Source organism: Eublepharis macularius, chromosome 2 (assembly GCF_028583425.1).
Source record: "Eublepharis macularius isolate TG4126 chromosome 2, MPM_Emac_v1.0, whole genome shotgun sequence".
NCBI classification, from domain to species: Eukaryota; Metazoa; Chordata; class Lepidosauria; order Squamata; family Eublepharidae; genus Eublepharis; species Eublepharis macularius.
Genome location: NC_072791.1, coordinates 210,462,291 through 210,490,257, shown reverse-complemented (window position 1 = coordinate 210,490,257; position 27,967 = coordinate 210,462,291). Strand labels below are relative to the sequence as shown.

Genomic DNA, 27,967 nt, shown 5'->3' with positions numbered 1-27,967 from the left:
GACCTGGGAACGGGTGAGAACTTATTGGAATGTTAGCAACGAGGATGTCTCTAGGCCTACAAAATGGAGTTACCCCTGACAGAATAAAGCATACACTTGACAGCAAAATCATTGGCATGACAGGATGGGTACAGTCAGTCATGACAGAACTGAATGCACAGCAAGGAGATTGATTCTGTTGTCCCCCCCTCCCGTTGTCTCCCTCCCCCAGTTGCTCCAAGCCAAAGCCATGTTCAAGGTCTAACATAGCACAGTTTAATTTGGTTTGGGGGGGACTTTTTTGGGGTAATCTTTGTATTTTATATATTCTTAGTTTTTGCCTTTGGCCATATCCAACAGATTTTACTTGTACTTGCACCCCGATGCATGTGCGTGGGTCGTAGGGTCTCCAGGATTGTTGTTGCCTCTGAAAAGAAACTTGCAAGCCTTCCTCCCTCAGAAACAGCAAAGCCTGAAATGTCTTTTCTGGTTTGGTAAGGAGAAAGTTAGGGAAGCTGGCTGTGTAATAGGAGAGTCTCTGTACTCTGATATCCTCATCTTGGCAGCAGAACTGCTTGGGCTGGACAGGAGCAAAGGAATGGGGTCTCTCTCTCCCTGCACGGAGATGGCCAATGGAAAGTGAAGCTGTGCGGAAGGGGGTGCTATACCTATAACCGTCTGACGGGAAGGGCAGTCTAGAAATGTGATTAAATAAATAAATAAATAAATACCACAACATGGAGTCCGTTTTTAGATAACAACCCCTTTGAGAGGATATATCTTGACACCTGGAAACTGGGGAAGGTTCTGCTGTACCTCGAAGACAACTCTGAGCCAGTGTGATGAAGGAGCGTGAAGGGCTGAATATTGACTACAAAAACCCAGATTCAAACCCCTGCTTAGCTGTGGCATCAGTGGAGCCAGTCGCTTTCTCTTTCTCAGTTTTTTCAGCTTCAGGGATAAAATGGCGGGGGGTGGGGGTGGGATTTATTTATCCCGGAGTTACTTGGGAGAAGGAAAGAGTACAGGGGCATGTTGAGTGGCATTTCCTCTGACAAAATAGCAACAGGAAACAGTTATTTCAGTCAATTACCCCCTCCCCTACAGACCCCCATCTTGCCCTATGCTGGTCCTGAGGGTCTGTGGACCCCAGGAACAAAACTGGGAGCGGGGGGTACTTAGTAGGCTACAGTCAGGGGTCTGTGAAGTCCACCAATTATGTATTTATTTATATATTTACAAAATTCGTGTGTTACCTTTCTGCCTAATAAGGGCAACCAAGGCAGCTAATAAGTATTGAATACACATTTGTATTTATTTATTTTATTTTACTTCACCTTTCTCCCCAGTGGGGACCCAGAACAGCTTACATCATTCTCCCCTTCTCCGTTTTATTTTCACACCAACCCTGTAAGTTAGTTTAGGCTGAGAGAGTGTGACTGGCCCAAGGTCACCCACCAAGCTTTCGTAGTGGAGTGGGGATTCAAACCTGGGTCTCCTAGATCAGAGTCTGACACTCTAACCACTATACCAGACTGGCTGTCTGCTTCACAAGCAGTGGCTTCTGTATTTCCATTCGAGTGAATGTCATCTAGTCTTTTCTATAGAAGAGCATAAAGCATTGTTCTGGGGGGGGACTGTTGGGTTATGTGTAAAATGTGCCCCCCTGCCTTTGATTCCCAGACAGCATGTTTTTGTATGTTTGGCAAACGTGAGGACCAGATATTGCAAAAATGAGAAGCCTCACACATTTTCAGGATGTTCATATTCTCAGAACTGTCTTTTCAAAAGAGGGGCTGCAACTTCTGTTAAGGCATTAAAGGGTGGCTTTTCATGAGCTCAGCTTCCAACATACCAATCACTTGTAGACATCTGGTCCCCTCCAGCTGTGAGCTTTGTCCTTTTAAGAATCCTTGGTGCTTTGATTTGCTTAGTGTCATATAGTGATTTTGTGTTAAGAATCAGAGATAGTGGCCGTTTCCACTATCTTGTAATGTCCCGGTAGATTGTGCAAAAAACACAGAAGTTTGCATTTTCTCCTGTGAGATTTGCACGATGTCATGTGACATCGCACAAATCTCGTGCGAGGAAACACGATCTTCTGCGTTTTTTGCGCAATCTACTGGGACATTACAAGCACAGGTAAGCTGTGTGGAAACGGCCAGTGTTAAGAGTTATAGACTTTTTATTCTGTGTCCGACTTCCTGGACCATGCAACTGCCGGACCTGCTTTCTAACAGGCACAGTTCTTTGAGCAGTACCCAACTGGTCATGAGATGCTGGCATATGTTACAAAAGCAACTCGAGAGAGGTGGTCCCTGAGCCAATAAGGGTGAAAAAAGCTGAAACCAGCAAGGGAACCAGAAAAATCAAATCAATAGCTGAATTTATACAACTCTGAATGTGTTAATACACAATGTAATCAGTGTCCACATTTACAAATATAATAGCAAACAACAATAAATAAATTCATACAGTGAGAGGTGATACATCAATATGTCCACACAAGACCGCGTTCTCTCTACCTAGTCTCTCAGTGATATGGTGCAGTCTCTCACTCCAAGTTCAAACCTGAGAGACTGGGTAGAGGGAACACGGTCTTGTGTGGACATATTGATGTATCACCTCTGACTGTATGCATTTATTTATTGTTGTTTGCTATTATATTTGTAAATGTGGATATTGATTACATTGTGTATGAACACATTCAGAGTTGTACAAATTCAGCTATTGATTTGATTTTTCTGGTTCCCTTGCTGGTTTTGGCACATGTTACAAAGCAAGCTGCCAAAGAAAATATAATGATCGTTCCAATGACTATTGTTGGAAGCTGATTCTGGAAAAATGTTTGTAACGGATAGTTAACCGAATCCATAAAGATGCCTGGGTGGGGTAAGAGGTATTTGAGGGAAAGAAGAAAAGCAAGGCCCCTTCCTTTTTTATGCCCCAGCCCAGTCCCCTCCTTTGCTCAGTCCCCTTTCTTTACTCGGACCCTTCCTCCAGCTTTCCCCCTTTTCTTTTTATATACAAATTTTATTTCAACAAAAGCAAATAAAACTTCTTATCATATAACCACTTGTTGACTATGTATCTTAAACCTCTGCCAAAAAAAAGTCCATAAACAAACTTTAGCATGGTTCAAAAATAATATTTACTAAATTGGATACCTTACGTCCTCTTAGTAATAAACTTAACTTTAACAGTATTAATGTCTCTTTAGATTTAGAAATTCATTCACTTACATTAGGTTGAGACTCCTGTTTCCAATATTTTGCAAATACAATTCTTGCAACTGTAATCAAATGAAGGAACAAATTTCTTAAATCCTTTGGTATTGGCTTAACATAGTTTATAAGTAAAGTCTCTGGAATTACCTGAAAGTCAACCCTCAAACCTTTATTAAAGGTATTCAGTCTCTATTTCTTGTCAGTAAACTTTTTCTTCTCCTGTCACCTCTCCTGCCATCCTCTTTCCCTGCATAGCTGCTGAGCAAGGAAGGGTGTGTCCCCGACTCCCCACAGGTTGCTGGGTTAGCTTGCGGTGGGGGGGGGGAGGCTTTCCTGGACTTGGCTGTTTCCCTTCCATCCTGTGAGCTGCTTTGTGTCTTGCACACTTGCCACTTCCCGAAGAGAGATTCCTGTCTTCTGGATCTCCTTGCACACTTGCCACTTCCCGAAGAGAGATTCCTGTCTTCTGGATCTCCTTGCACACTTGCCACTTCCCGAAGGGAGATTCCTGTCTTCTGGATCTCCTTGCACACTTGCCACTTCCCGAAGGGAGATTCCTGTCTTCTGGATATCCTTGCACACTTGCCACTTCCCGAAGGGAGATTCCTGTCTTCTGGATCTCTTTGCACACTTGCCACTTCCCGAAGGGAGATTCCTGTCTTCTGGATCTCCTTGCACACTTGCCACTTCCCGAAGGGAGATTCCTGTCTTCTGGATCTCTTTGCACACTTGCCACTTCCCGAAGAGAGATTCCTGTCTTCTGGATCTCCTTGCATACCTGCCACTTCCCGAAGAGACATTCCTGTCTTCTGGATCTCCTTGCACACTTGCCACTTCCCGAAGGGAGATTCCTGTCTTCTGGATCTCCTTGCACACTTGCCACTTCCCGAAGAGAGATTCCTGTCTTCTGGATCTCCTTGCACACTTGCCACTTCCCGAAGAGAGATTCCTGTCTTCTGGATCTCCTTGCATACCTGCCACTTCCCGAAGAGACATTCCTGTCTTCTGGATCTCCTTGCACACTTGCCACTTCCCGAAGGGAGATTCCTGTCTTCTGGATATCCTTGCACACTTGCCACTTCCCGAAGGGAGATTCCTGTCTTCTGGATCTCCTTGCACACTTGCCACTTCCCGAAGGGAGATTCCTGTCTTCTGGATCTCTTTGCACACTTGCCACTTCCCGAAGAGAGATTCCTGTCTTCTGGATCTCCTTGCATACCTGCCACTTCCCGAAGAGACATTCCTGTCTTCTGGATCTCCTTGAACACTTGCCACTTCCTGAAGAGAGATTCCTGTCTTGTGGATAATGCTTTTAAATGTTTTCTATGGAATGTTTAAAATGTTCTTGATGCTGTTATCCGCCCTGAGCCTGCTTGCGGGGAGGGCGGAATACAAATATGATAAAATAAAAAATAAATAAAAATCTCAATTGTGCACAAGTGTGATATTGCCAGCGGCCTGGCTTACACAGCCTGCAGAATGAAAGGGGTCTAATGAGGAGGTGGAAGAGAGGGTTGGCACTGCAGGGGTAGGATTGCCAATTCCAGGTTGGGAAATTGCTTGAAATTTTGGGATGGAGCCTGTGGAAGATGAGATTTGGGGTGGGCGGGGACTTCAGTGGGGTAGGATACCATAGAGTCCACTCTGGAGATCTGTTGTAATTTTGAGATCTCCAGGCCCTACCTGGGGGTTGGCAACTCTATGTAGGGGTGGCTCCGATTTTTAAATGTTACCCTCCATAAAGCCAAACTTTCTGCAAGAGGAAAAGTAGAACGGCTAAGGGTATGGGAATGGGAATAACTACAGCCTTTCTTCCAGCTGTGCTACCAGTATGTTTTTTTCCCCTCATATGAGAACAGACATATTTAGAAATGCGATGCCCCACTCAGAAAGTTCCGTGGTATGTTCTGCCACATATGAAGAGCAGGCCAGAGTGGGACAGAGAATGTTGGGAGCTCTTTTAGATTTTTTTTTTTTTTAGTAAACAGAATAATATTTTAAAAAATTAAGAACAATTGATAAAAAGAGAATACAGAAAAAATACATAGCAAGGTATGTTACACTCTTTTTGTGTATGATTGTTATATGCTAAAAAATGGAAAGCTACAATATTACCTACCACAGAGGAATGCCTGAAGAAGATGATGGAATATGCTGAGATAGCTAAACTTATGTCTTTGATTAGGGAAAAGTCATTAGATAAATACATCATTACCTGGAAACCCCATATAGATGTTTTGCTGGAAACAGAGATGTAAATTGATTATTTGTGCCTTTGAAGATTAGGAGATGGAAAAGAAAATGTTTAAGGGAAAGGAGAAGTACAGAATTTAGAGTTAAGATATAATATTGATTGTAAGGGTAAATTTGGAGTTAGGGTATGATATGTAATATTTATATACTTTTTCATAGAGAAAATTGGTACTTATTCCCAGTTTCTTTTGTCCTTTTTTTGGTGGGGTGGGGGAGCTCTTTTTGATACAGGATATGATATATGAGATGGCATACACACAGTGCAGTGATTCGCCAGTTTTTATCATGTATTTATATATTTTAGATATTTACAACTCACTCTTCTCCCCAATGGGGGCCTGAAGCAGTTGATATTATTCTCATCTCCACCATTTTATGCTCACAACAACCTTGTAAAGTAGGTTGGGCTGGGAATGTGTGACTGGCCCAAGGTCACCCAGAGATCTTCCACTGCAGAGTGGGGATTCATACTTGCAGATCTCAGTACAATGCTCTAACCACTGTAATACACTGTAATAAGAAGGGAACACCCCTTTCCCCTTTCTTTCCCCTCACTTTGGGTCCTCCAGTCTCCCCCATCTCTGGCTCCCTTTTCATCATCTATCCAGCCATTTATGGCTCATTTTCTAATGTTAACTTCAGAGCTGTGAGGGCTACATATGTGCTTTTTTTTAAGATAAGAGAAACATTCATTCACATTTACGAAATTCTGTGCTAGAGATACTGTACAAGACTAACAGTCCCTTTTATTAACACTTAAGCCGGGAGGGAATTTTTCTGTTACCGTGGTATATATTTTTTTCACCTTATCCACTCCTGCTCAATATTTCCAGATTTGAATTTATGCCTTTCCCTATCAGAATGCCAAAGATATTCAGACTGGATGTATATTTTTCTGTCTTCTTATGGTAATAGGAACACCCTGTTGTACTCACTAAATTCATTGAGGGAGCTCGAGAAGTGGAAATGGATGCCGTTGCAAAGAATGGGAAGGTACAAATTTCTTTCTTAAAATAATGCTCCCTTCTCCCCTTTCTATGATTTATTAACTGAATAATTCAGAAACTTTTCAGCTCTTAAATATTTTTTTCCAAAAGATAACTAATTCTAAAAGCAAAATTACACAAGAGTCCAGTAGCACCTTAAAGGAGGCCAGTTAGTACCCCAAGATTAGTTTTTAAAGTGCTATCAGACTCCAGAGTAATTTTGCCACAACAAACGAATGCAGCTACCCCTCTGGAATTAATTCAGACAGTTCTTTTTTTCTGTTATGCTCCCCCCGTCCAAATAATTAAAAACTTCATTCTGTTTAATGCTTTAAAAAAATCTATTTCAGACAGTGTACAAAGAATAGTGCATTGTTTGTAATATATTTAATAAAGATGACCTTTGCTCTCTACCTTTCCACTGTTACCTGGCTATATTATTGACAGATGCCTGGTTTGTCTGTGAGAACTAAAAGAGTCCAGTACAGATGATAAACATCCTTTCCTCATTTTAATGGGCTTCTCAGCAGACCTTTGCACAGCAATGAGATTTACTGCAGAGGACTACTCTGATAGTCTAGGATTTCCTCTAGGACAGGTTATAGTTATTGATTGCTGCTGAGCCTGGAGTGTAACCTGAACTCTGTGATGGGTCCACCTGGATGCTGGATGAGTCTTGGTCACTCTGAGAGCCAAGCTACAAGTGACACCTTACACAGGTTGGACACTTGTCAGCTTACCTCAAGTTTTGATGGGAAATGTAGGCGTCCTGGTTTTACAGCTTGGCTCTCCATTACAGCTGCAAGACCAGGATGCCTACATTTCCCATCAAAACTTGAGGGAAGCTGACAAGTGTCCAACCTGTGTCAGGCATCACTTGTAGCTTGGCTCTGAATGGGATTGTGTACCCAGAGGCCTCGAGGCTGGTGTGTGCGCTGCTGATGGCCTGCCAGAACAAATTGGAATTCAGCATAATTATCATTTGATATCACATCGAGTCGTTCAGAGCACATTGAGTGCTTCGTCTTGTTGCCATTTCCGTGCTATTTCCAGCTTGGTTCCAGCGAATGATACACAGACACCTCTGTATGGTTGGAATGGCCACAACTTTATTGATTACAGCCGATTGGAGCATCGGCCAGGCATATGGGCACAGATCCTCCATTGGCGTCGACAGGCCCACATGCTGTTCGATGCATAACACTCCCGTCCAATGCTGGTCCCCGTAGGATGGAAAGCCGTGTTCCGCCACCTGCCATGCTGATCAGGCCTTGCCTCCCTTTTCCACAGGGGTGAGCAGCCTGGCTGCTGCACTCACCCTATTGAGGATCCGGCCCAGTGCCTTAAAATTGCCAAACCCTTGTGACAGGCCCACGGCCGCCCTGGTGGAGCGGTGGGCGGGCGGGAAAATCGTCCTGCTTCTGGAATGGCGCCAACCACATTGTGCCCCCTTCGGAAGAGGCTTCCAGATGTTCATCCTCTTCTGCCTCTGTCCACGCCTCCACTTCCACCTAGCCCTCAGCGGCAACACAGGCCGCATGTGAAAACTGCGAGCTTCCTTTGTCAAATGTAACTCTAGAGGTACATTGTCATTTGCCAGTATAAGGCTGAGGCTTGCTTGAGGTCATTCTTGCATGTCCCTGGGGACATTTCTAGGCAGGTAAAGGGCATGGAGAGAAGGTTTAATACCTCCCCCTTCCTTCTCACTATAAGTCTCATAAGATTCAGACTCCTGTGCACCGGATTTTTAGAGCAACTAAACTCCTGCTGAGAGCTCCATTCCATGGCTGCCAGCCTTCAGGTGGTGGCTGGAGATCTCCCAGAATTACAACTGATCTCCAGGTGACAGAGATCAGTTCCCCCAGAGAAAATGGCTGTTTTGGAGGGTGGACTTGATGACATTGGACCCTGCTGAGGTCCCTCTCCTCCCCAAACTCTGGCTGTTTCAACACATCCTAAAAAGAGTACCCCACTCACCAAATGCTGGCAGACTTTTCATGGGATTTCTGATGTCTCCCTTTACAAAATGGATGCAGGCCATTTTTGCAGTGCCACGAAAATGGAAGCAAAATGGAAACAAACATCAGAAATCTCGTGAGAAAAAAATTGCCAGCGTTCGGTGAACGGGGCATTCTTTTTAGGACATGTGGAAACATCCTCTGTCTTCCTTAGCCTCCACTCCCCCAAATCTCCAGGAATTTTCCAATGTGGAGTTGGCAACCCCAAGCATCTTGAACCACTGACTCCTTAAGTGTGATGCTACCCAGCTCTCTAGAACATGGATGTCCAGGAATAAGAAGAAATTATTGAATAAATCTCAATTTTTTTAAAAAAAAATACTGAATAGGTGAGATCCGCTCAACCCTAATGGTACCTCACAGAAACCTGGGGCGGGGGGGACCCCTTTATTCTACTTGGAAAGAAAATATTTTAAATTATTTATCAAATAATCAGATTATTTATCGAATAACCAATTGAACCTAACAGTTTATTTAACCCCAACGAGCTAGCATAGACTCATGGATGAAATGCCGGTGGCCTCTTATTGGCTGATAACCAAATCACTTGCTACAGTTAGCAGATTGAACATTCTAATCTTGTTATTATATTTGAAATAGGGATTCCAAAGTATTCTAAACAAATTTTCTCATTCACCCCCTGGCATTTTTTTTTGAGCAGGTGATCTGTCATGCCGTCTCTGAGCATGTGGAGGATGCAGGAGTTCACTCGGGAGATGCCACTTTGATGTTTCCTGCCCAGACGATTAGCCAAGGAGCCTTGGAGAAGGTCAGCATATTGCTAAAGGCCACTGATGGATGGGCAGCACAAAAGTGAAGACACGTGCTGAAAAAATATTAAGCTGCAAGTATGGCCAGCCCACTCAGATGGAATCTGGTTGACTCCCTTGAGTCACATTTTACAAGAGAGAAAATTGCGTGCGGTTGTATGCATTCCATGCCTTGTCTGTAGAAGGCACTCATATGTGTTGGTTGCTCAGGGACTCATGGTGGAATCTTCTGCAATTGACATGATCAATTATGACCTTTTGACCCACCACCTTGCCGATGTAGGGATATGCAAAACTTCCTTGCGGTGGCTGGCCTCCTTTCTCCATGGTTGGGGACAGGGGGTGGTGCTTGGGGAGCAGATGTCGCCATGGTACCAGCTGGTATGCTGTGTTCCTCAAGGGGCGATTCTCTCCCTGATGTTATTTAACATCTATATGTGCCCCCTTGCCCAGTTGGCCCAAAGCTTTGGACTGAGTTGTCATCAGTATGCTGATGATACCCAGTTATATCTGTTGATGGATGGATGGATGGATGGATGGATGCCACCCTGGAAGTTCTGGCCAGGGCCTTGGACATTGTGACTGTGTGGATGAAGCAAAGTTGATTGAAGTTGAACTCTATGGAGGTCCTGTATCTGGGCTATTGTTTGGCAAGTTCCGGAGTCCGGCTCCCAACCCTTGACTCAGCACCTTTGATGCCTACATTGATGGTGAGGAGTCTGAATCTGATTCTGGATGCTTCTCTATCAATGGAGGCCCAGATCTCGTTAGTTGCCCGATCTGCATTTTTCTATCTTCGGCAGGTCAGGTAGCTTGCACCCTATCTCTCTACTCATGACCTAGCTACAGTGATCCATGCAATGGTCACCTCTAGATCGGACTACTGTAAGTCACTCAAAGCAGGGCTAACCTTGAAACTGACCCACCATTGCAATGGCTCCCGGTTGAATTCTGATTCAAGGTTCTAGTTTTGGCTTTTAAAAACCTTTGCAGACTGGGACCTGCGTATCTGCGGGACCATCTCCATGTTCCCCAGAGGGCATTACACTCAACAGATCAACATATATTGGTGATCCTTGGCCCCAAAAATGTTTGCCTAGCCTCACCCAAGGGTAGAGCCTTTTTGGCTCTGGCACCAGCCTGATAGAACGCTCTCCCAACCAAGATCTGAGCCCTCCGGGATTTCTTACAGTTCTGCTGAGCCTGCAAAATGTAGATGTTCCACCAGGTCTATGATTCTCATTGTGGCTGAGGAGCTGGCGGACTATCCTGCTGGTCCCTCACTTGGTCTGCTCCGCTTCTGCTGTCTTAATCAGATCTACCGTACCTGCCCCACAGCAAGTTTGTGACTGAAACTCTGGGTTAAAAGCTGCATCTGGGAGGTCCTTGTGGATTATGTTTATTGTTTTTATATGTATTTTATAATATTTTATTATTGTTTTATGGATTGTTATATTTATTGATATTTATGATACTGTGATCTGCCCTGAGCCCACTTGCGGGGAGGGTTGGACATAAATCTAATAAATAAATAAATAAATGAATGAATGAATGAATGAATGAATGAATGAATGAATGAATGAATGAATAAATATTAATACAGCATTCAGGTAGCACAACCAACTTTGAATGATTTTCTTTCTAGAGTTTCAGCACTTCCCCTCTCAGGCTGGCTGGGATGTATAATTTTTCTGCTTTGTACCAGTTGCCATCTTCCCCTTTTTTCAGATTGGCTTTGGGTACACTCTCCCCCTCCTTTTCCACCTCTGTTTTCACTCTCTCTCCCCCCACTCAGAGAGATTAGTCTCTTGGCTGCTTTGCTTTTTTGCAGCCTGACTATGCGTAGTTACTGCCCCTCCCAACTGCGACGGTGAGAACATTGTATCAATCACTTCCTCCCTTTGGCTTTCCTGTTGAGGCATGCGCGAGAGCACATCAGCCAGAAAGTTTGATTTGCCAGGGAGGTGCTTCGGTGTAAAGTTGAACTTGGAAAAGAATTCAGCCCACTTTAACTGCTTGGCGCCTAATTTGTGGGGGGTGCGCAAGGCTTCTAAGTTCTTATGATCAGTCCATACTTCAAACGGCATTCTGGCCCCCTCCAACCAGTGCCTCCAAGTTGTAAGTGCTAATTTTACCGCAAAAGCTTCTTTCTCCCACACAGTCCAATTGTGCTCGGTTTCTATTTTATTCTTGTCTTCTTCCAAGGAGCCTTGTGAGGCATTCATAGTGTTCCTTTTCTTCCTGTCAACAGCCACGTGTGGTTAGATAGGCTGAGAGAGAGTGACCAGCCGAATCCAGCAACTTTCCCTGCAGAGAGGGGATTTGAATCTAAGAGCCAAGCTACAAGTGACACCTGACACAGGTTGGACACTTGTCAACTTCCCTCAAGTTTTGATGGGAAATGTAGGCGTCCTGGTCTTGCAGCTTGGCTCTCCATTTAATTGAAGTTTACAGCGCAGCAGTCTATGGGAGGGAGAACATGTGGTCAGGAAGGGATTGCAGGCGTCGGGCTCTTGCTGGGTGCTCCCCTTCCCCTCTGCTGGGTGTGTATGTGTGGGTTTCTGTAAACTTCAATTAAATGGAGGGCCAAGCTGTAAGACCAGGACGCTTACATTTCCCACTTGAGGGAAGCTGTAAAGTGTCCAACCTGTGTCAGGCATCACTTGTAGCTTGGCTCTATGTCTCCCAGACTCTAATCAAACACTGTAACCACTGCACCCACATTGGCATTTAAATATAAATTGGAGCTTTTCAAGGGGTCTGGAAAAAGGACATCCCCACTCAACCCGTTTCCATGGGAGACTTTAAAAAAATATCTTCATTTCAGCTCCGTGCCTTGGTTGCATTAACAAACATGTTTGCAATTTATTTTCACAGGTAAAAATTGCAACCAGAAAGATTGCAAATGCCTTTGCTATCTCCGGACCATTCAATGTTCAGTTTCTCATCCGGGGGAATGATGTCTTGGTAAGACCTTTCCTAAAATGTTTTTGAATCAATCAATATTTCCTACCAACCCTCTTTTCCTGATGCATACCCGGCAAAAAGTAAGGAAGGCTTTTGTTCGCTTTTTGCTGTACTCTATGGGATTGCCCCAAGCAAGTAATACCCACCTTCTTTGATGCCACATGGGTCTTTGTTCTGGAGATGCCCTGCATAACCCATTCCTTTGTAAGATTCTGTGTGATGCAATTTCAACCAAAGACTTCTGTCTGCCACACAAAGAGACAAAGTCCCACAGGCTGAGCCAGATAGTCCCCCCTACTCACTCACCAATAAGATCACGGATGGGATCACACAAATTGGAACACACTCCGGAATTCATTATTTTTGTGCACGTGGGACACTCCTGAATTCATTATTTTTGTGCACGTGGGACACCTCTGAACATTCTGAAAAGAATAAAGATAGCTGCCCTCATTAGACCCTGGTCTTGCATGTGGAATTTGGCAATGATCCCAGTGATATCAGCACCTAACACTTTCAGCCTATTTCACCTCTCCAGTCCTCTCCTATCTTTGGTGGTGGAGAATGCTCTCAGGTCATATCTGACTTATGGCGAACCCTGTTGGTGCTTTCATGGCAAGAGACTAACAGAGGTGGTTTGCCATTGCCTGTCTCTGCAGCCCTGGTCTTCGTTGGAGGTCTCCCATCCAATTACTAACCAAGGCTGACCCTGCTTAGCTTCTGAGATCTGACAAGATTAGACTCACTTCAGCTATCCATATCAGGGCATGTCTATCTGTACTGCCTCCAATTTATTAGCCTATATATAGATTTGCCACCATTTTGTTTTATATTTTGTTTGTTTGTTTGTTTTGCACAAATAAATACAAATTAAAAAGTAGAAAAAAATAGCATCTTATTTTTATTTTATTTTATATCTCACTTTTCTTCCTGATTGGGATCCAAAGTATCTTATTATATCATTCTTCTCTCCTCCACTGTATCCTCATAACCACAACCTTGTGAGGAAGGTTAGGCTGAGAGACTGTGACAGGCCTATGGCCACCCAGTGAGTTTCCACGGCAGAGCAGGGATTCGAACCCAGTTGTCAAAAGTCCTAGTCTGACACTCTAATTGCTGTCCCATGTCGGCTCTCAAGCTTCAGGTCTTCTCACTTTTCAACCTGTCACCCCCTTGACCTCTAGTATATGTATGTATGTGCCGTCAAGTCACAACCAACTTATGGTGAACCCAAGAAGGGACTTTCAAGGTAAGAGCTGCTGTAGCATAGTGGTTAAGAGGTTGGGTTGCTGGTTAGGTTGCTTATTGCTCTGCTGGTTCGAATCCCACTCCTACCATGAACTCAGTAGGGGGCCTTGGGTAAGCCACTCCTCTCAGCCCCAGCTCCCCAGCTGTATTATACAGATAATACTAGCACTGACTTTGTTCACTGCTCTGAGTAGGGCTCTAATTGGTCTAGAAGAGTAGTATATAAGCATGCTTATTGTTATTATTACTATTATGTGAGGAGCAGAGGTCGTTTGCCATTGCCTTCCTCTACAGTCTTCCCTGTTGGTGCCCCATCCAAATTCTGACCCTGCTTAGCTTCCAAGATCTGACAAGATCAGGCTATCCCATGCCACCTTCTCACCCACTGTTACCTCTACTTATCCCTTTTTCTCTAATACACACGTGATTTTCCCTTTAAGTTTATTTCTCTGTCACTACTCACACCCCTGCTATGGACCACAGAGGGCAGAGCCCCAGGTCATGGCACACAGCCAGCCAGGTGCCAGATAGTGCAATACTAAACAGAGTTGCACCTTTGTAAGTCTATCAAATGCAATGTGGTGAGAAGGGCATAACTCTGTTTAGGATTGCATTGTTAGAGTATTCACCCCAACTTTAACATCAGAGACTACAGGAACATCTCAGGGTTGCCAGCTGGGGGTTGGGAAATTACTGGAGATTTGGGGTGGGGGGAGAACCTGGAGAGGGTGGGATTGGAGGAAGGGAGGGGCTTCAGCAGAGTATAATGCTATCAAGTCCACCCTCCAAAGCAACCATTTTCTCCAGGGGAACTGATCTCTGTCATCTGGAGATCAGTTGTAATTCCAAGAGATCTGCAGGCACCGCCTGGAGGCTGCAACCAAAACAAAGAAAATACTAGTGTATAAGAACTACAAGGTTCCAACAGCTTCTAAAGTTATTTTTCTATTTATAAACCTTTAAAGTGCAAAGTGCTCATATAGTGAATACCATAAATAAACCCATATAACAATAACAATAACAATAACAATAACAATAACAATAACAATAACAATAACAATAACAATAACAATAACAATAACAATAACAATAACAATAACAATAACAATAACAATAACAATAACAATAACAATAACAATAACAATAACAATAACAACGATGACGACGACAACGATAACGATAACGACAACGATAACGATAACGATAACGATAACGATAACGATAACGACAACGACAACGACAACGACAACAACAACAACAACAACAACAACAATAATAACAATAACAACAACAACAACAACAACAACAACAACAACAACAACAATAATATGTTTATTGCTTTTCCGGCCGAAGCCATAAGCCATACAAACACCAACAAAATATGAACTGTACACTTGAACATATCCAATTCACATAGACATAACTCATCATTATCACTTTAAACTATCTAAACTCATGAAAATCTTGTTTCTTTATCACTGTGGCTAAAAAGGAAGCCACTATAGCAGAGGAATAAACCCATATGGAACAATCACTCCACACAACAATACAAATGGTATAGATCATGTACATCTAAGTCCAACTGGTCAAGTTCAAAAGATCATGAGTCAATGAGGAAAATATTCTTCCAGTATATTGCACAATAGCCCAAAGGTTGCCTCCGGATCCAAAAGACAATGTAGGTGCTGTAGCTGAGCACTTTCTTCAGCTACGGGTTTTAGCCAGCAATTTTCCAATACCCGTTTCGTGATTTTTACTTCATCAGGCAATACTGTCTGTTTGGATGGTCGCCAAAATCTTTTTTACGTTCATGACTCAGTCAGTTGATACAGACGGAACAATGCCGTGATCTTTTGAACTTGGCCAGTTGGACTTAGATGTACATGACCTATACCATTTGTATTGTTGTATGGAGTGATTGTTCTATATGGGTTTATTTATGGTATTCACTATATGAGCACTTTGCACTATAAAGGTTTATAAATAGAAAAATAACTTTAGAAGCTGTTGGAACCTTGTAGTTCTTATACACCGGTATTTTCTTTGTTTTGGTTGCTGTCTCGAATCTGGTGTGCCCTGTTATTAGTTTTTACCACCTCGAGGCTGGCAAACCTATCTCAGGTCCAGGAGAAGGGGAATTGTTCTGTCACAACTACTTCCTCTGGAGAGTGTCTCCCATTGATTCCACCCTTTGCTAGGTATTACCTTGGCTCCTCTTCTGCGTGCCAGATGTGCTTCTTCTAGACCATGTGCAGTAATAACAATTCTGACATTAGGATAGGACTAAGTTCTGCAAATGTTTAGAATTGAATGGCTGTTGCTACAGAAGAAGCCTTTCTCTTTCTTTATAACCAGTATACCGGTCTTAAAGATGCCATTCTGTGTCTTCTTTAGGTGATCGAGTGCAACCTGCGGGCTTCACGGTCTTTTCCATTCGTGTCCAAGTCTCTTGGTCTGGACTTCATTGATGTGGCCACTAAAGTGATGACGGGGGAAACAATTCACGAGTCTGCCCTTCCTGTCCTGGAAAAACCAACAATCCCTTCAGACTATGTAGGCGTCAAGGTAGGCATGAAAAAGGCGGCAGAAAAATTAACCATACCTGGCTCAGATGCTGGTTAGATGTTAACCTCCTCACAGTCATTCTTTTAATGCGGAAAAAGAGCTATTGGCAAGAGGAATGCATTGGATACCTTTTGTCTCTGTGAGAAGCATGCAATGTGCAAAGAATTTTAAAAAGGGGATAGCTGCAGAACAGGCTTACGGTGCCAAAGGGGCAGTGAGAGGGCTTAATTCAGGGATAGTGGCTCTGGAGCCACATGTGGCTCTTTAGCATGCCCCCTGTGGCACTTCTGAGCATTGGTCCCCAATGAAGCACATGCCCCGTGTTTCAGGAAAGTGGGGCATGTGGTTAGAAAATGGTTTCCACCCTTGAAACACCCACTGCCAGAGGTATGGGTAAGCTGCAAGCCTTCCTGAAGTGCAGTCTTCCAGCCAGGGATGGGAGTAAATGTGGTTATTTTGGGGGTTGGTGGTAATTACAAAATGGCTGTTCATAAACTGCAGATTAAGTACCACCGGCTTAACAAATGGTCTCTTTATTTGGCATACAGGCAGCAGCTATACCTACGAGTGGGTTGGCATCCGTCTTCGGGAGGGCTTTCTTATACAAGTAATAGGGCATTGGGACAGGGACAAGGGCTGTAGACTATAATACTGTGTACTGTCTGTTGCTGTAAGTATGCTCCTACTGGAGTTTTGTACTGTTTAATATGTCACATCAATCTGCTTATGTTTCGTTTCAGCATTCTTTTTCAGCTCTCTAGCAGATTTCTGTTGGTTTTCAAACTTCTGCCATCCTTACTCTATTGTGTGTTGTTGATCATATTGACTGATACTATGTAATCTGCCTTGAGTCTCAATGAGAAAGGCAGACTACAAATAACATAACATAAATGAATAAGTAGTAAAACCTCTCATGTGTTCATAGAGTATAACCTCAACTCTGTTCCAATGACACCAACTTGCGACTTGCCAAGCAGATCACAACCCACCAGTCACGAACCTCAGCCCACTAGAGACTTCACAAGAACTTTCCTTTTTCAGGCTGTTTGCATAGACTGCAAGAAGAAGCGGCGAGGGGGTGGGATGAGGGTGGGGGTGGGGGTGGGATGGCAGCGGATATGGAACACCTAACAGGCCTCAGTATAGGTGTGGTGGGCTGTGCTTGGCTCAGAAGGTCACAAGCTGTTCAGGTCTACACATCTGCATGGTTTCATCTTAAAGTACATTGTTTAGAGTGCAGGCGGGGATATAAACTCACCAAAAACCCACCCCACTGAAGCTCTCGATTTGCAGAGAAAACAGTGAATGTGAAATATAGTGTATTCTGGCTTTTTTGAGAGACCAGACCTAGTTTTTGAAGGGTCACTCCCTCAGAATAGAAAAGAGAATGATTCTGGTCAGTGGTCTCTCTACTCCACATGCACGCACGCACACACACACACACACCACACACACACACACAAACAGCTTTGTGACTTCTCTGTGGTTCTCTTCAGTCATTTGCATAGAAATCAGAAGTGCAGAGTTTATCCGTGTAGGTGACAACAAATTGCTGTTTAATCCCTATGGCACTAATGATTATGAAAATGTCGAGAATAATTAAAAGGCTCCAAATGGTTCCCATGGGAATCCCCAGAACCTTTTGAAGAGAAGGCACATTATTATGAATTAGTTTTACCCTCATGAGCAGTGCCCTAGTTGAATACTGTGATCTTGTCTTCTTTTTTCTGACATGGCGTCGCTTACGCAGTAGTGTAAGGCAGTTGCCCCACAATATCTAGCTGTCAAATGAGTGAAAAGCAAAAGGGAGGAGTTTTTTTTCAGACTGGGGCCAATTTGACCTTATTCCTGTACAGTGCTGAGAATACCTATGAGTGTTGTTACAAAGGACACCATGAGGAGATGAGTTCTCTCAACCTCTTACCATTGCCTCAGGAGGGGACATGACACCATTGATCCCCTTACAGGACTTCCGCCCCTCCTGTTCCTCTCTTCTCTGCACCTGGTTACTGGGAATTGATAAACCAGCAGGTACTGTGGGTATTGACAGGCTGTCTTGAGGGGTGAGGAGGGGAGGAAAAGTGAGAAGAACCTATGAGAGATCATATCTTCGCCCTGTGTTTGAAGATAGCAATCAGGTCAGATGTTTGCTCTGGCAGAGTAATTTCCTCACAGATTCTCTCCTCCATCTTTAGAGTTCTAATTCTCATACCCAGTAGAAAGTATAGCCCTTGATTGGACTACCTCTAGCCACACACACGCCACTCTAGCCACCTGTCATCAAGAGATTCCATCAAGGCATCCAAGATGGCCTCAAGGCATCCAAGATGGCCTCCTCCGTCTCCAGACTAGTTCAAGTGTTTCTTGCTTTGTATCTCTTGGATATTTTCCTTTATTACTCAGCACATGTGACTCTCTCTTTCCTTTTTCCTGGGCCAAAGGTGGAGCCAACGGATGGAGTCTGGAATGTCCTTGTCTCATACACCCAGTATAGCTTTAGGGCTCTTTATGCTGTAGAAGATTAGCTTGCAAAACTGGAATCCGGATTGCTTAGAAGCTTAGATCGTCACGAACTACCAGGAAAACCTTTCTACGTACCATGTGGGAATGTCACAGGAGAAATCAAACATCCATCAAACTTCCTCTTTCAAATGTTCATTTGGAATGAAAAACACCAGGAGCTTTTCACTGTAGAAATGAATAATCACATTCAATTTCCTTACAGAATGTTCAGTCCTTTCCTGAAGTGTTACATTATATCCATTCTACAAATGCCATATTGTCACACTTCCTCTCTGCATAGAGAGCAATTTGGTTCTTATAGTGCAATCCTAAGCAGAGTTACTCCAGTCTAAACCCATAGAAATCAATGGGTTTAGACTGGAATAACCCTGTTTAGGATTGAACTTTTAGACTTGGTATATTGAGAGACTTTTTCATACAGTGCCTTCCAGCCTATGGTTGCCTAGCACATGATGCTAAAATCTACAGAAAAGCCAACTGATTTCTCTCCACTTAGAAGAAGAACCAGATATGGGTGCTCTATGCTTGAACCACGTGGGCAAAAGATGCATGCTATTGTAGCATAGGTTGTTGTGATGTACCCTCTGGAGTGTAACCAGCCGGAATGTGCAGTGAGTGGCTGAAGGGCACTCTGACACCTGGCCAGGGGTCATTTCGTAGAAAAAGAGCTGGAGGAACTCATTAGCATACCTCATTAGCATAACTCATTAGCATATGACATGCCACTTGCCATCACCACAAGTGTGTCATTAGTATAACTGATTTGCATATGCCACACACCCCTGATATCACCTATTCTGGCTGTTTTGGACCCAATCCTGGCCGTTCAGGGCTGAAATTGGGCCCAAAATGGCAAAAAGGGGCTGAAAATGGCTGAAAAGGGGCCCAAAATGGTCAGGATCAGGCTGCTGATGAGCAGGAGAGTGATCCACCACCTGTCGGAGGCCCAATCCAGGCTATTTTGGCCACAATCCAGGCCGAAAGGGGCCCAAAATGGCTGAGAGTCAGGTGGGCAGGGCCACCTGACATGTGACCTCTTTGAGGAACTGCCAGAACTGCATTCCTACACGTTCTCCCTCAAAATGAGCCCTGCACCTGGCAAGCTGCAATAGATAACTGGGAGGGGCTTCATTTCCCCTGGTGGGTCGAAAGTTTGTGCGTGCCCGTTCTAGAAAAATCACAATTGTTTCTACCGCAATTAAATTGTGTGAGCAAAACCCCTTTCTTACTTCTAATTTCAAAGAGATAGAGATGGTGGATGTCAGCAATTTACTGAGTTAATAATGTGTTCATATTTCATTCTTTTCCCCCCTTTTTTTGCCAGGCTCCAATGTTCTCCTGGCCTCGTCTGAGGGACGTTGACCCTGTTCTCCGATGTGAAATGGCATCCACCGGGGAGGTAGCTAATCTTTAGGATGTTTTCCTCACAGCACAGTCTAATGCTGTCTCAAGCTAATGTAGGGCAGCAGTTTTCCCTGCTCCCTCCTCTGTTGTCCTTCACACGTGGCTCCTACTGTATATTAGCTGACTTTTTTACTGACTGGGATTCTTCTTGGAGCAGTAAGATGATTTGGTCTAGTGGGTAGGCTGTCTTTGAAAGGCACTATGGTGAGATTTTATTGTGCTTAAATGGCAAGTTCTTCTCAGAGAAGAAACTGCCTTTGTGAGGGAGATTTAATGGACAACTTGGCATGATTTTTCCCCCCTACCCAGTTCCAAACACCTCCTTTGCCCCCGAAAACAAAAACGAAACACGGGATGTAGCTTGCATGACCACTGGATGTCCCTCTTCCAATGGCCATTGCAAAAGCACGTAGCCTCAATGTGTGCCTTTTCTGCCAGAGAGCTGTCACTTTCTGGGAAACGTTGCCGAGTGACAGCACGTGTTATGAATCTCCTCGCTAGCTCTTTACAGACAGGTACGCGGAGCCTTCAAAATCCCCATCAAGGCGAGATCAGAGTGACACCATCAGACTTCTGAACATGAGCATTTGGACTTTGGCTAGAGGAGATACATCAGGGGGACAAATATCCGGGGCGATATTTTTGTGGTTGCTTGGTTACCGTCAAGATGTATAATGCAGAGGGAGACAAAAATCCAAGGAGGGCACTTTAGACTGGTGAGCAGACACTGGCTGCCGAGAGATTTTCAAATTCCAGCCCTGTGAACGTATATCAGCATGGGCAGGGATCCAGTACGTGATTATGTATCACAGCTCCCATTCTTATTGGCATGAAGCTTCCCCCCGCCCTCTCAGAGCACCAATCGTGCACCGCTTGAGCGGCAACTCGCTTGCCCTTTGGGCTATTCCAGTCACTGGCTGCGTACCAAAACTGGGAAGAGTGTAATGTCAGCCAGTGAACAGCAGCTGCCCTTCAGGCTTCCCAAGGAGGCCATTTTGAAGAGGGGAAATTAAGAGCCTTTATGGCGTGGGCATTCCCATCGGAATCAGTGGAGTAGAAAGGCAACATATAAATTTGCATGCTGAAATAAAGAGGCAGATTGTCCGCAACTCTAATTCCTAGTAATTGCAGCACACTTTGTTCTCCAGAGTGTTTGCATGTGTGTCTGTATGTGAGAATCTCTCTCTCTCTCTCTCTCTCTCTCTCTTTGTGTGTTTGCCCACGAGTACAGACAAAGAGGAGAAAAGATCCAAGTTACTTTCCTTGGTGCCATTTAGTTACAACCAGCCCTGTTTTCAATTTATATGACAGTAAATATGCACTTGTGTGAAAGGCAATAATCATAATGTCCTAAAGAAACAGCAACTGCCAGAGGAAATGAGTTTCCCACAGGGAGCACCGTGATTCGAAACACGTTTATGCACAAGTACCTGGAATTTATTCGTGACATATTCAGCCCAGTCAGCCTTCTGAATTCAATGGCATTTACTCCCAAGAAAAATGCATAGGAGTTGCAGGACAGAACAGCCATTCAGATTTCGTACCGATGTCATACTTATTAAATGATGCGTTTCATTCAATTGAAGTGTACTGGAATATTGTTGCTTCTGGTTCTCTCAAGGATTTTTTATTATTATTATTATTATTATTCTGCATTTCAAATTGTAGTCATATTCAAAACTGCAGCAAATTTTGCTTTCAGGCTAGTTAGCGAAGAGAAAAAAAGCTGATTGCCCTTCTTATTTTAGGAAGGGGCTTGATTTCATGAGCAAAAGGAAAGTAGTTTAGCCAGAGGGGTGCGGATTGGTTTTCTGAATGTTAGGTGGAGGGAGAGAATATTTTAGTCATAAAAAGAGAGATGATTAAGTTTTATGAGTTAGAAAGATCCATATTCACAATTGCCATAAAACAGGAGAGTTGTGAAGGTCTTTCATACAAGTGAATAGAGGATAATAATTCTCTACTGGTAAAACAGTCACTTAGTCTACAAATGTATTTTAAATACACACAGATCTTCTGGTGGGTGTGAATTTGTGGAAGGTGTAAGGCTAGGTTTGCCAAGAAGCCTGGAGAAAAATCTCTCGTCCTTTTAATAGTGGCTTCTCTTGTGAAAATGGGCAGGCGAAGTGTTTTTGTGGCATGGAGTTAAATAGCATCAGTTGGTAAATAACATCCCATCGAGCCTCTGTTAAAGGGATGGGACATTTCCCCCCAGGTAGTTGGCAACTGTGAAGGTCAAGGTATTAAATGATGTTGAAACAGAAGTAATGTGATGACCGGTTTAGTTTCTCTCTACCCCAACCCTTCACCTGACAGACTTAACCCAAACGTCTTCTGAATATAATGAGTTCAGCACCCGTGAGGGAAACAGAAAAAGAACAGTAACTTTTATTTATTTCCAGGGATAGGGGAATAAGGTGGTTCAGAAAAGGCGACAGGAACGAATCACGAAATGGAACACGGTCTTGCTGGGATAATTCGTTAATAAGGTTACACAGCTGAATATTTAAAAGTGCAGAGAGCAGTTAGCCAAGTTTCGCCCAGAACCTAGATTCTAAGACATCACTTTGTCTCCAGGCAAAGGATTATTGTCAGCCCATTTCTCTGGTGGCAAAATCCTATATTTACTGTTTGTGCCATTCAAAAGGTAGAAACGTTGGAAGTCTCCTGACACACGACCTCTCCAACCTGTCACTCTGGAGATGCAAGCTCTATCTAATGGAAAAACTGAGCAAGTCTCCTTTGTTCTCTTACTCTCCTCTCTCATTGGGTTCCTCCATCCCTTCCAGGGATTCTGATTGGCTGCTAGCTGCTCTGCTCACACATGAAATTGGACTAAAGAGGATGGGTCCCGTCCCCTCCCCCCCGATTGCCCCCAAAGGCCAGGACCTCTAAGGTGCTAATGTCCCTGAGAACTTTGCAAGAAAAGCTCAATTCAGAGCCAAGCTACAAGTGATGCCTTACACAGGTTGGACACTTGTCAGCTCCCCTCAAGTTTTGATGGGAAATGTAGGCGTCCTGGTTTTACAGCTTGGCTCTCCATTACAGCTGCAAGACCAGGATGCCTACATTTCCCATCAAAACTTGAGGGAAGCTGACAAGTGTCCAACCTGTGTCAGGCGTCACTTGTAGCTTGGCTCTCAGTGTCCTGGTTATGACCTTTAAAGCCCTTCATGACCCGAGGCCCACATTTTTAAAAGGCCCATCTCTTTCGATATGTCACTGTGCACCAACTACAGTCTTCAGGCAGCCCTCTGATGGCTGTCCAACTTCTTTGGTGGCCCGTCTGGCATTGACCAGAGCCCAGGCCTTTTCTGTTGTCTTATGAAATCCGGTTAGGGGAGCCCTCCCTTCCCTTGGAGATCTTTAGCAGGCACTGCAAGGCCAGTCTGTTTGTCAGGGCTTTTGAGAGGGGGTGGAATTGTGGGAGTCTTTTTGGTGGGGGAGAGGGATTGGGGGGTCATTAATTTATTTTGGTTTTACCTGTAAATGTTTTTAATCTGCTGTTGTAAGCTGCCTTGAACTACATGGGAAGGCAAGGTGAAAATGTTTTAAAAAATGAATTAATAAATGAATGACCCACTTGCTTCTGTACTCTATACCGTCTATACTGTCTTTTCAACCTATATAGTTGTAATAATCATCTTATCCTCCTCCCAAAAAACCATTAGCACCTACTTATAATAATAATAACATTCGATTTATAGACCACCCTTCAAGACAACTTAATGCTCACTCAGAGCAGTTTACAAAGTATGCTATTATTAGCCTCACAACAACAAACACCCTGCGAGGTGGGTGGGGCTGAGAGAGCTCCAAGAGAGCTGTGACTGACCCAAGGTCACTCAGCTGGCTTCAAGCGGAGGAGTGGGGAATCAAACCACATTAGAGTCCTGCTGCTCTTAACCACTACACCAGACTTGCCTGTCTGCCAAAAACAATGAGAACACACACACACACACACACACACACACACACACACACACACACACACACACACACACACACACACACACACACACACACTCCCCCTCCCCCCCAAAGTATAATTTTGTAATTAGGCCCAACCAAAAAACCATAAAAATGTGCAAGCTTCCATGCTGCCTACTAGAACAGTTCATTGAGCAGACTGAGAGCAAGGCAGACTTTTATATAAAAGACCAGAACAAATGGAACTCCACCTAAAAGGCTGGGATTCGCTTGGTCTCCAAACACTAGATAATATTATTTAATATCCACTTTGGTTTCTATTGGCCCTTTACCAAGTGCAACACCTCAAATTAATCTCCAGCTTTGTTAATTACATGGCCCACCATGCTTTTGTCTGGATTTTAGGACGAATCTGAGTGTTTTACTTGGTGCTGGGAAGGTATTTGATTCACCGCTGCCTTTTGCATTCACGGAGTGCCGTTTCCCCCTCTCCTTCCTTGTCCTGGAAGTCATTGGTGCATCTTAAAACCCTGCTTAAAAACACCCAGAGCCGCCCAGTCCTGTTTGAAACTCATCCTCTATTCTGTTTCAAGACGGCATGCCTCTTCCACCATTCCTCGAAGCAACAGTCTTTCCTCCTTCCCCCCCATTTTGTTTTTTGTGCTGAACTGATCATCCACCCTGATGAATTGGAAGGGTCACGTGTGGTCTTGTGATGTTGTGCTTTGTCCTGATAAAAGACACTACAAAACTTTCTTTTCTCTAGGGAACAGTTAGTAAAATGACATATGTGTATATATATAATTTGATTTCCAGTTTTTTCCTTTCTGTGTTTGCAGCTGAGATTTCTGTGCTTGGATGCTCCAAAGAGTTTTCCGAGTCTTCCAGAAACATCTAGACATTCATGCTAAGCAACCCAGGGCAGGCTGCAGCGTTCATTTAAATGCAGCGTTTATAGCCCTTGCTATTATTTAAGCATTAAGTGTTATGAACATTTTGTTGAACACATGCCTACTGTGTGAACCAGACGCTGTGTTTGGTGTCCATATAATTCCTAGCAGGATCCATTTCTGTTGCTCCGTAGTGTGCTATTTGAGAGTAAAGCATTGCTTATCCCTTCATTATTGCTTAATTAAAATACAGGATTTTTCTGTGCTGATCTGCCATTTTCCTGCTGGGTCCAAAACGAGGGGAAATGAGCTTTCCATAAAGAAGAATACTTCATTCTTTTCCTTTAAAAATGGGAATTGCCTTTTGCTTCAGATCCGTTGATATAATCATAATTATTTTTTTCCCTGTTCTCCACATTTCCTTCCTTTTAGGTGGCCTGTTTTGGAGAAAATGTTCAGTCTGCCTTCATGAAGGCAATGCTGTCGACAGGCTTTAAGGTGCCAAAGAAAGGAATCCTGCTTGGAATCCAGGTGAGCTGCAGTAACAGAACAGAACAGAACAGAACAAAACAAAACAAAACAAAGAGCTGTCTAGTGGCTTCCTAGCTGGTGCAAATGGGGCGAGGAGGCACCGTTGTTCAAAAGCAAAGCATATGCTTAAGCCTGGCAGGATGTTCAGTCCAGTGGCTCTGAATCCATTTGGTTGGCCTCCTGCAAACGGGAAATATTGCTGGGCATGCAATAGCACCTTTAAAACTAACCAACTTTACTGTAGCTTAAGCTTTCGAGAACCACAGCTCGCTTTGTCAGATCTGACGAAGAGAGCTGTGGTTCTCGGAAGCTTATGCTACAATAAAGTTGGTTAGTCTTAAAGGTGCTACTGGGCTCTTTACTATTTTTGCAATTACAGACTAACTTGGCTAACTCCTCTGGATCTATGGACATGCAATGGCTCTGTGTACATGCTGTAGAGGTGAAGAGTGCCGTCAAGACATAGCTGACTGATGTCAACTTCTAGTGCAATTTTCACAGCAACTAACAGAGGTGGTTCACCATTACCTGCCTCTGCAACCCTGGTCTTTGTTGGAGGTCTGCCATCCAATTATTAATCAAGGCCAACCCTGCTAAGCTTCCAAGATTTGATGAGACCAGTCTTGCCTAGGCTATCCAGGTTGGAGTACCCATATGCTAGGCAAAAGTTAACGTGAAATTGAATTTAAGGTGAATGGTGCTTGGGAGGTGGGTACTTGTGTTCCGAATCGCACTCCATATTATCACAACATCAAAGGACTATGTCTAGTGGATGATGCTCTTATGAGTTCACTGCTTTAGCTAGCCATCACTTTGGGAGAAAAGCCTATAAAGATCTACCTGCTGGTTGGCCAGGTACCTGCTATGGAGCCACCATCTTCCTTGTAGTGTCCATACATCAAAACCTTCCCAAAGGATGCACTGTTTGAGCCATAGAAGAAGGTACCGGGATTATTCAAAAGCAGCTTGTGTTCTGTTCTGATAAGGATGAAAGTACAGGACAGATGTTCTAAGAAACAGAAGGTTAAGTTACTGAAAAATCAAATTGACAATTTGGTCAGATAAACAGGAACTAAGAACTGGGAGTTAGTGATCTATGACTCAGGAAATAGTAAAGTTGAGTGCATTATCTCTGCCCTTATATCAGTTATTTGTCAAAGACCCTTTGTCTGCAAAAGTATATTATGCATGATGAAACTGTGTAGGGGACTTACAAGTCATCAGCTACCCCTTGCTGATAGCAGTTGTAGGTCTACAGCTGTGTAACTTTTGTCTTTGTGTATATCTTTGTCTCTTTGTGAATTTCTGGTTATTCTGAGCTTGCTCCTGTCCTTAAATAAAAAGGTTTTTTTCATAGATCACTGTATTCAGAGTTCAAATTGCCACTACAGTGCAAAAGGATTTAATTCTTTTAATCATTTTCAAGTGAATGGGGAATCACAGAGTTTCCCTACATGAGACATCTGACATGCAAAGAACACATGTTGGGAGATGCAGTGTTAGCTGGGAAGGGTACTTTAAAAAGACAGTGCCAGCAGCAGGGCAAAGGCTTTGCTATACACTGGAGCTGTGTGAAGGGGCTGTGAAATGCCAGAAGGGAAACTTCAGCCTATTGTAACCACTCCAGGTCCAAGCCTGGCTCTGGAAGGCAGCTCCAGCCCATTTCCATTCTTTGCTGCCCTCTGGTTGTGATCCCACACAGTTGTAGACTGGAGAGGGGGAGGTGAAGATGAAATTAACAAATCCTCTGAGGAGCAATCTCTGCAGGCTCTGTCTTTTAAAACTACACTTCCCAGCTAACGTTGCATCTCCCTACACTTGACGAACATGCGCCAAAGCGTCTCCTGTAGAAAGACTCTCAGAAAGAAGGGACGGTAAAAACCTGAGAAGCCAGTGGCAGTTGGCGCTAGCACACGCTGGACTAGTAAGCTCAGCTGTCTGACAAGAAAATCGGACCGTTTTCGCCATCTTCATCTTTGCCTCTCCGGAAATTGAAACTTTCTCTTTGTACAGGCAAATTTAAGTCGGTTGTAGTAAGCAATTTTGAGAGTGCTATGAATTCCAGACTTTTTGCTCCCAGTTATGGAAAGCAATTGTCTCTCAGACAGTTGTCATTCATAATGCCATTTTCTTGTATTGAAAGCATCATCTGGAAAGGAGGGGAGGTATCCACAATGCAAAGAACACCCGGATGCATTTGGAGTTCTAAATAAGGCTTGGGAATATGCATCTCAGAACAATAAAAGTAGCAGGCGAAAACAACCCCCCCCCCCAAAAAATAAATGCAAGACGACCTCTCCACGCAATGCCTCTTCTCTGCCTCGGGGTAATTACAAGCTGCAGGAGATACAGAAGTGTGATACGTTCATAAATCTCCTCAAGGCCTGCACGTCTGTTCCCCAAATGATCCGTCACTACATCTGAGATTGGAAAATGCGAGGGGTCTCATAAAAACAATGGATGGCCTTTTCCAATCCCCCTGCTGTGCTTGTAATAAGCTTACGCCCTGCATAAAGTCAATAAGAAAATAATTAAAAACGATACCGACTTCCCCAGTCTGTGAGTGATTATTACGGAGGCTGAGAAACTGTGTGGGAATTGGGCCCACCAGTTTCAGCAAAGGGGAGAGAGTCTGAGGAGGAGCAAAAAAAAAAAGGGGGGGGGATTATAAGCAAA

General features: G+C 43.8%; 1 protein-coding gene across 1 annotated transcript in view; it reads left to right on the top strand.

Moving 5' to 3' along the window:
• CPS1 (carbamoyl-phosphate synthase 1) overlaps positions 1-27,967 on the top strand; it is a 209,524-nt gene that overhangs the window by 166,911 nt on the left and 14,646 nt on the right. Inside the window, exons 29-34 of the mRNA XM_054971268.1 lie at positions 6,375-6,452; positions 9,125-9,232; positions 12,111-12,200; positions 15,843-16,013; positions 19,861-19,935; positions 25,193-25,291. Of these exons, the coding sequence (XP_054827243.1) occupies positions 6,375-6,452; positions 9,125-9,232; positions 12,111-12,200; positions 15,843-16,013; positions 19,861-19,935; positions 25,193-25,291 (621 nt within the window). The remainder of the gene's footprint in view (positions 1-6,374; positions 6,453-9,124; positions 9,233-12,110; positions 12,201-15,842; positions 16,014-19,860; positions 19,936-25,192; positions 25,292-27,967) is intronic.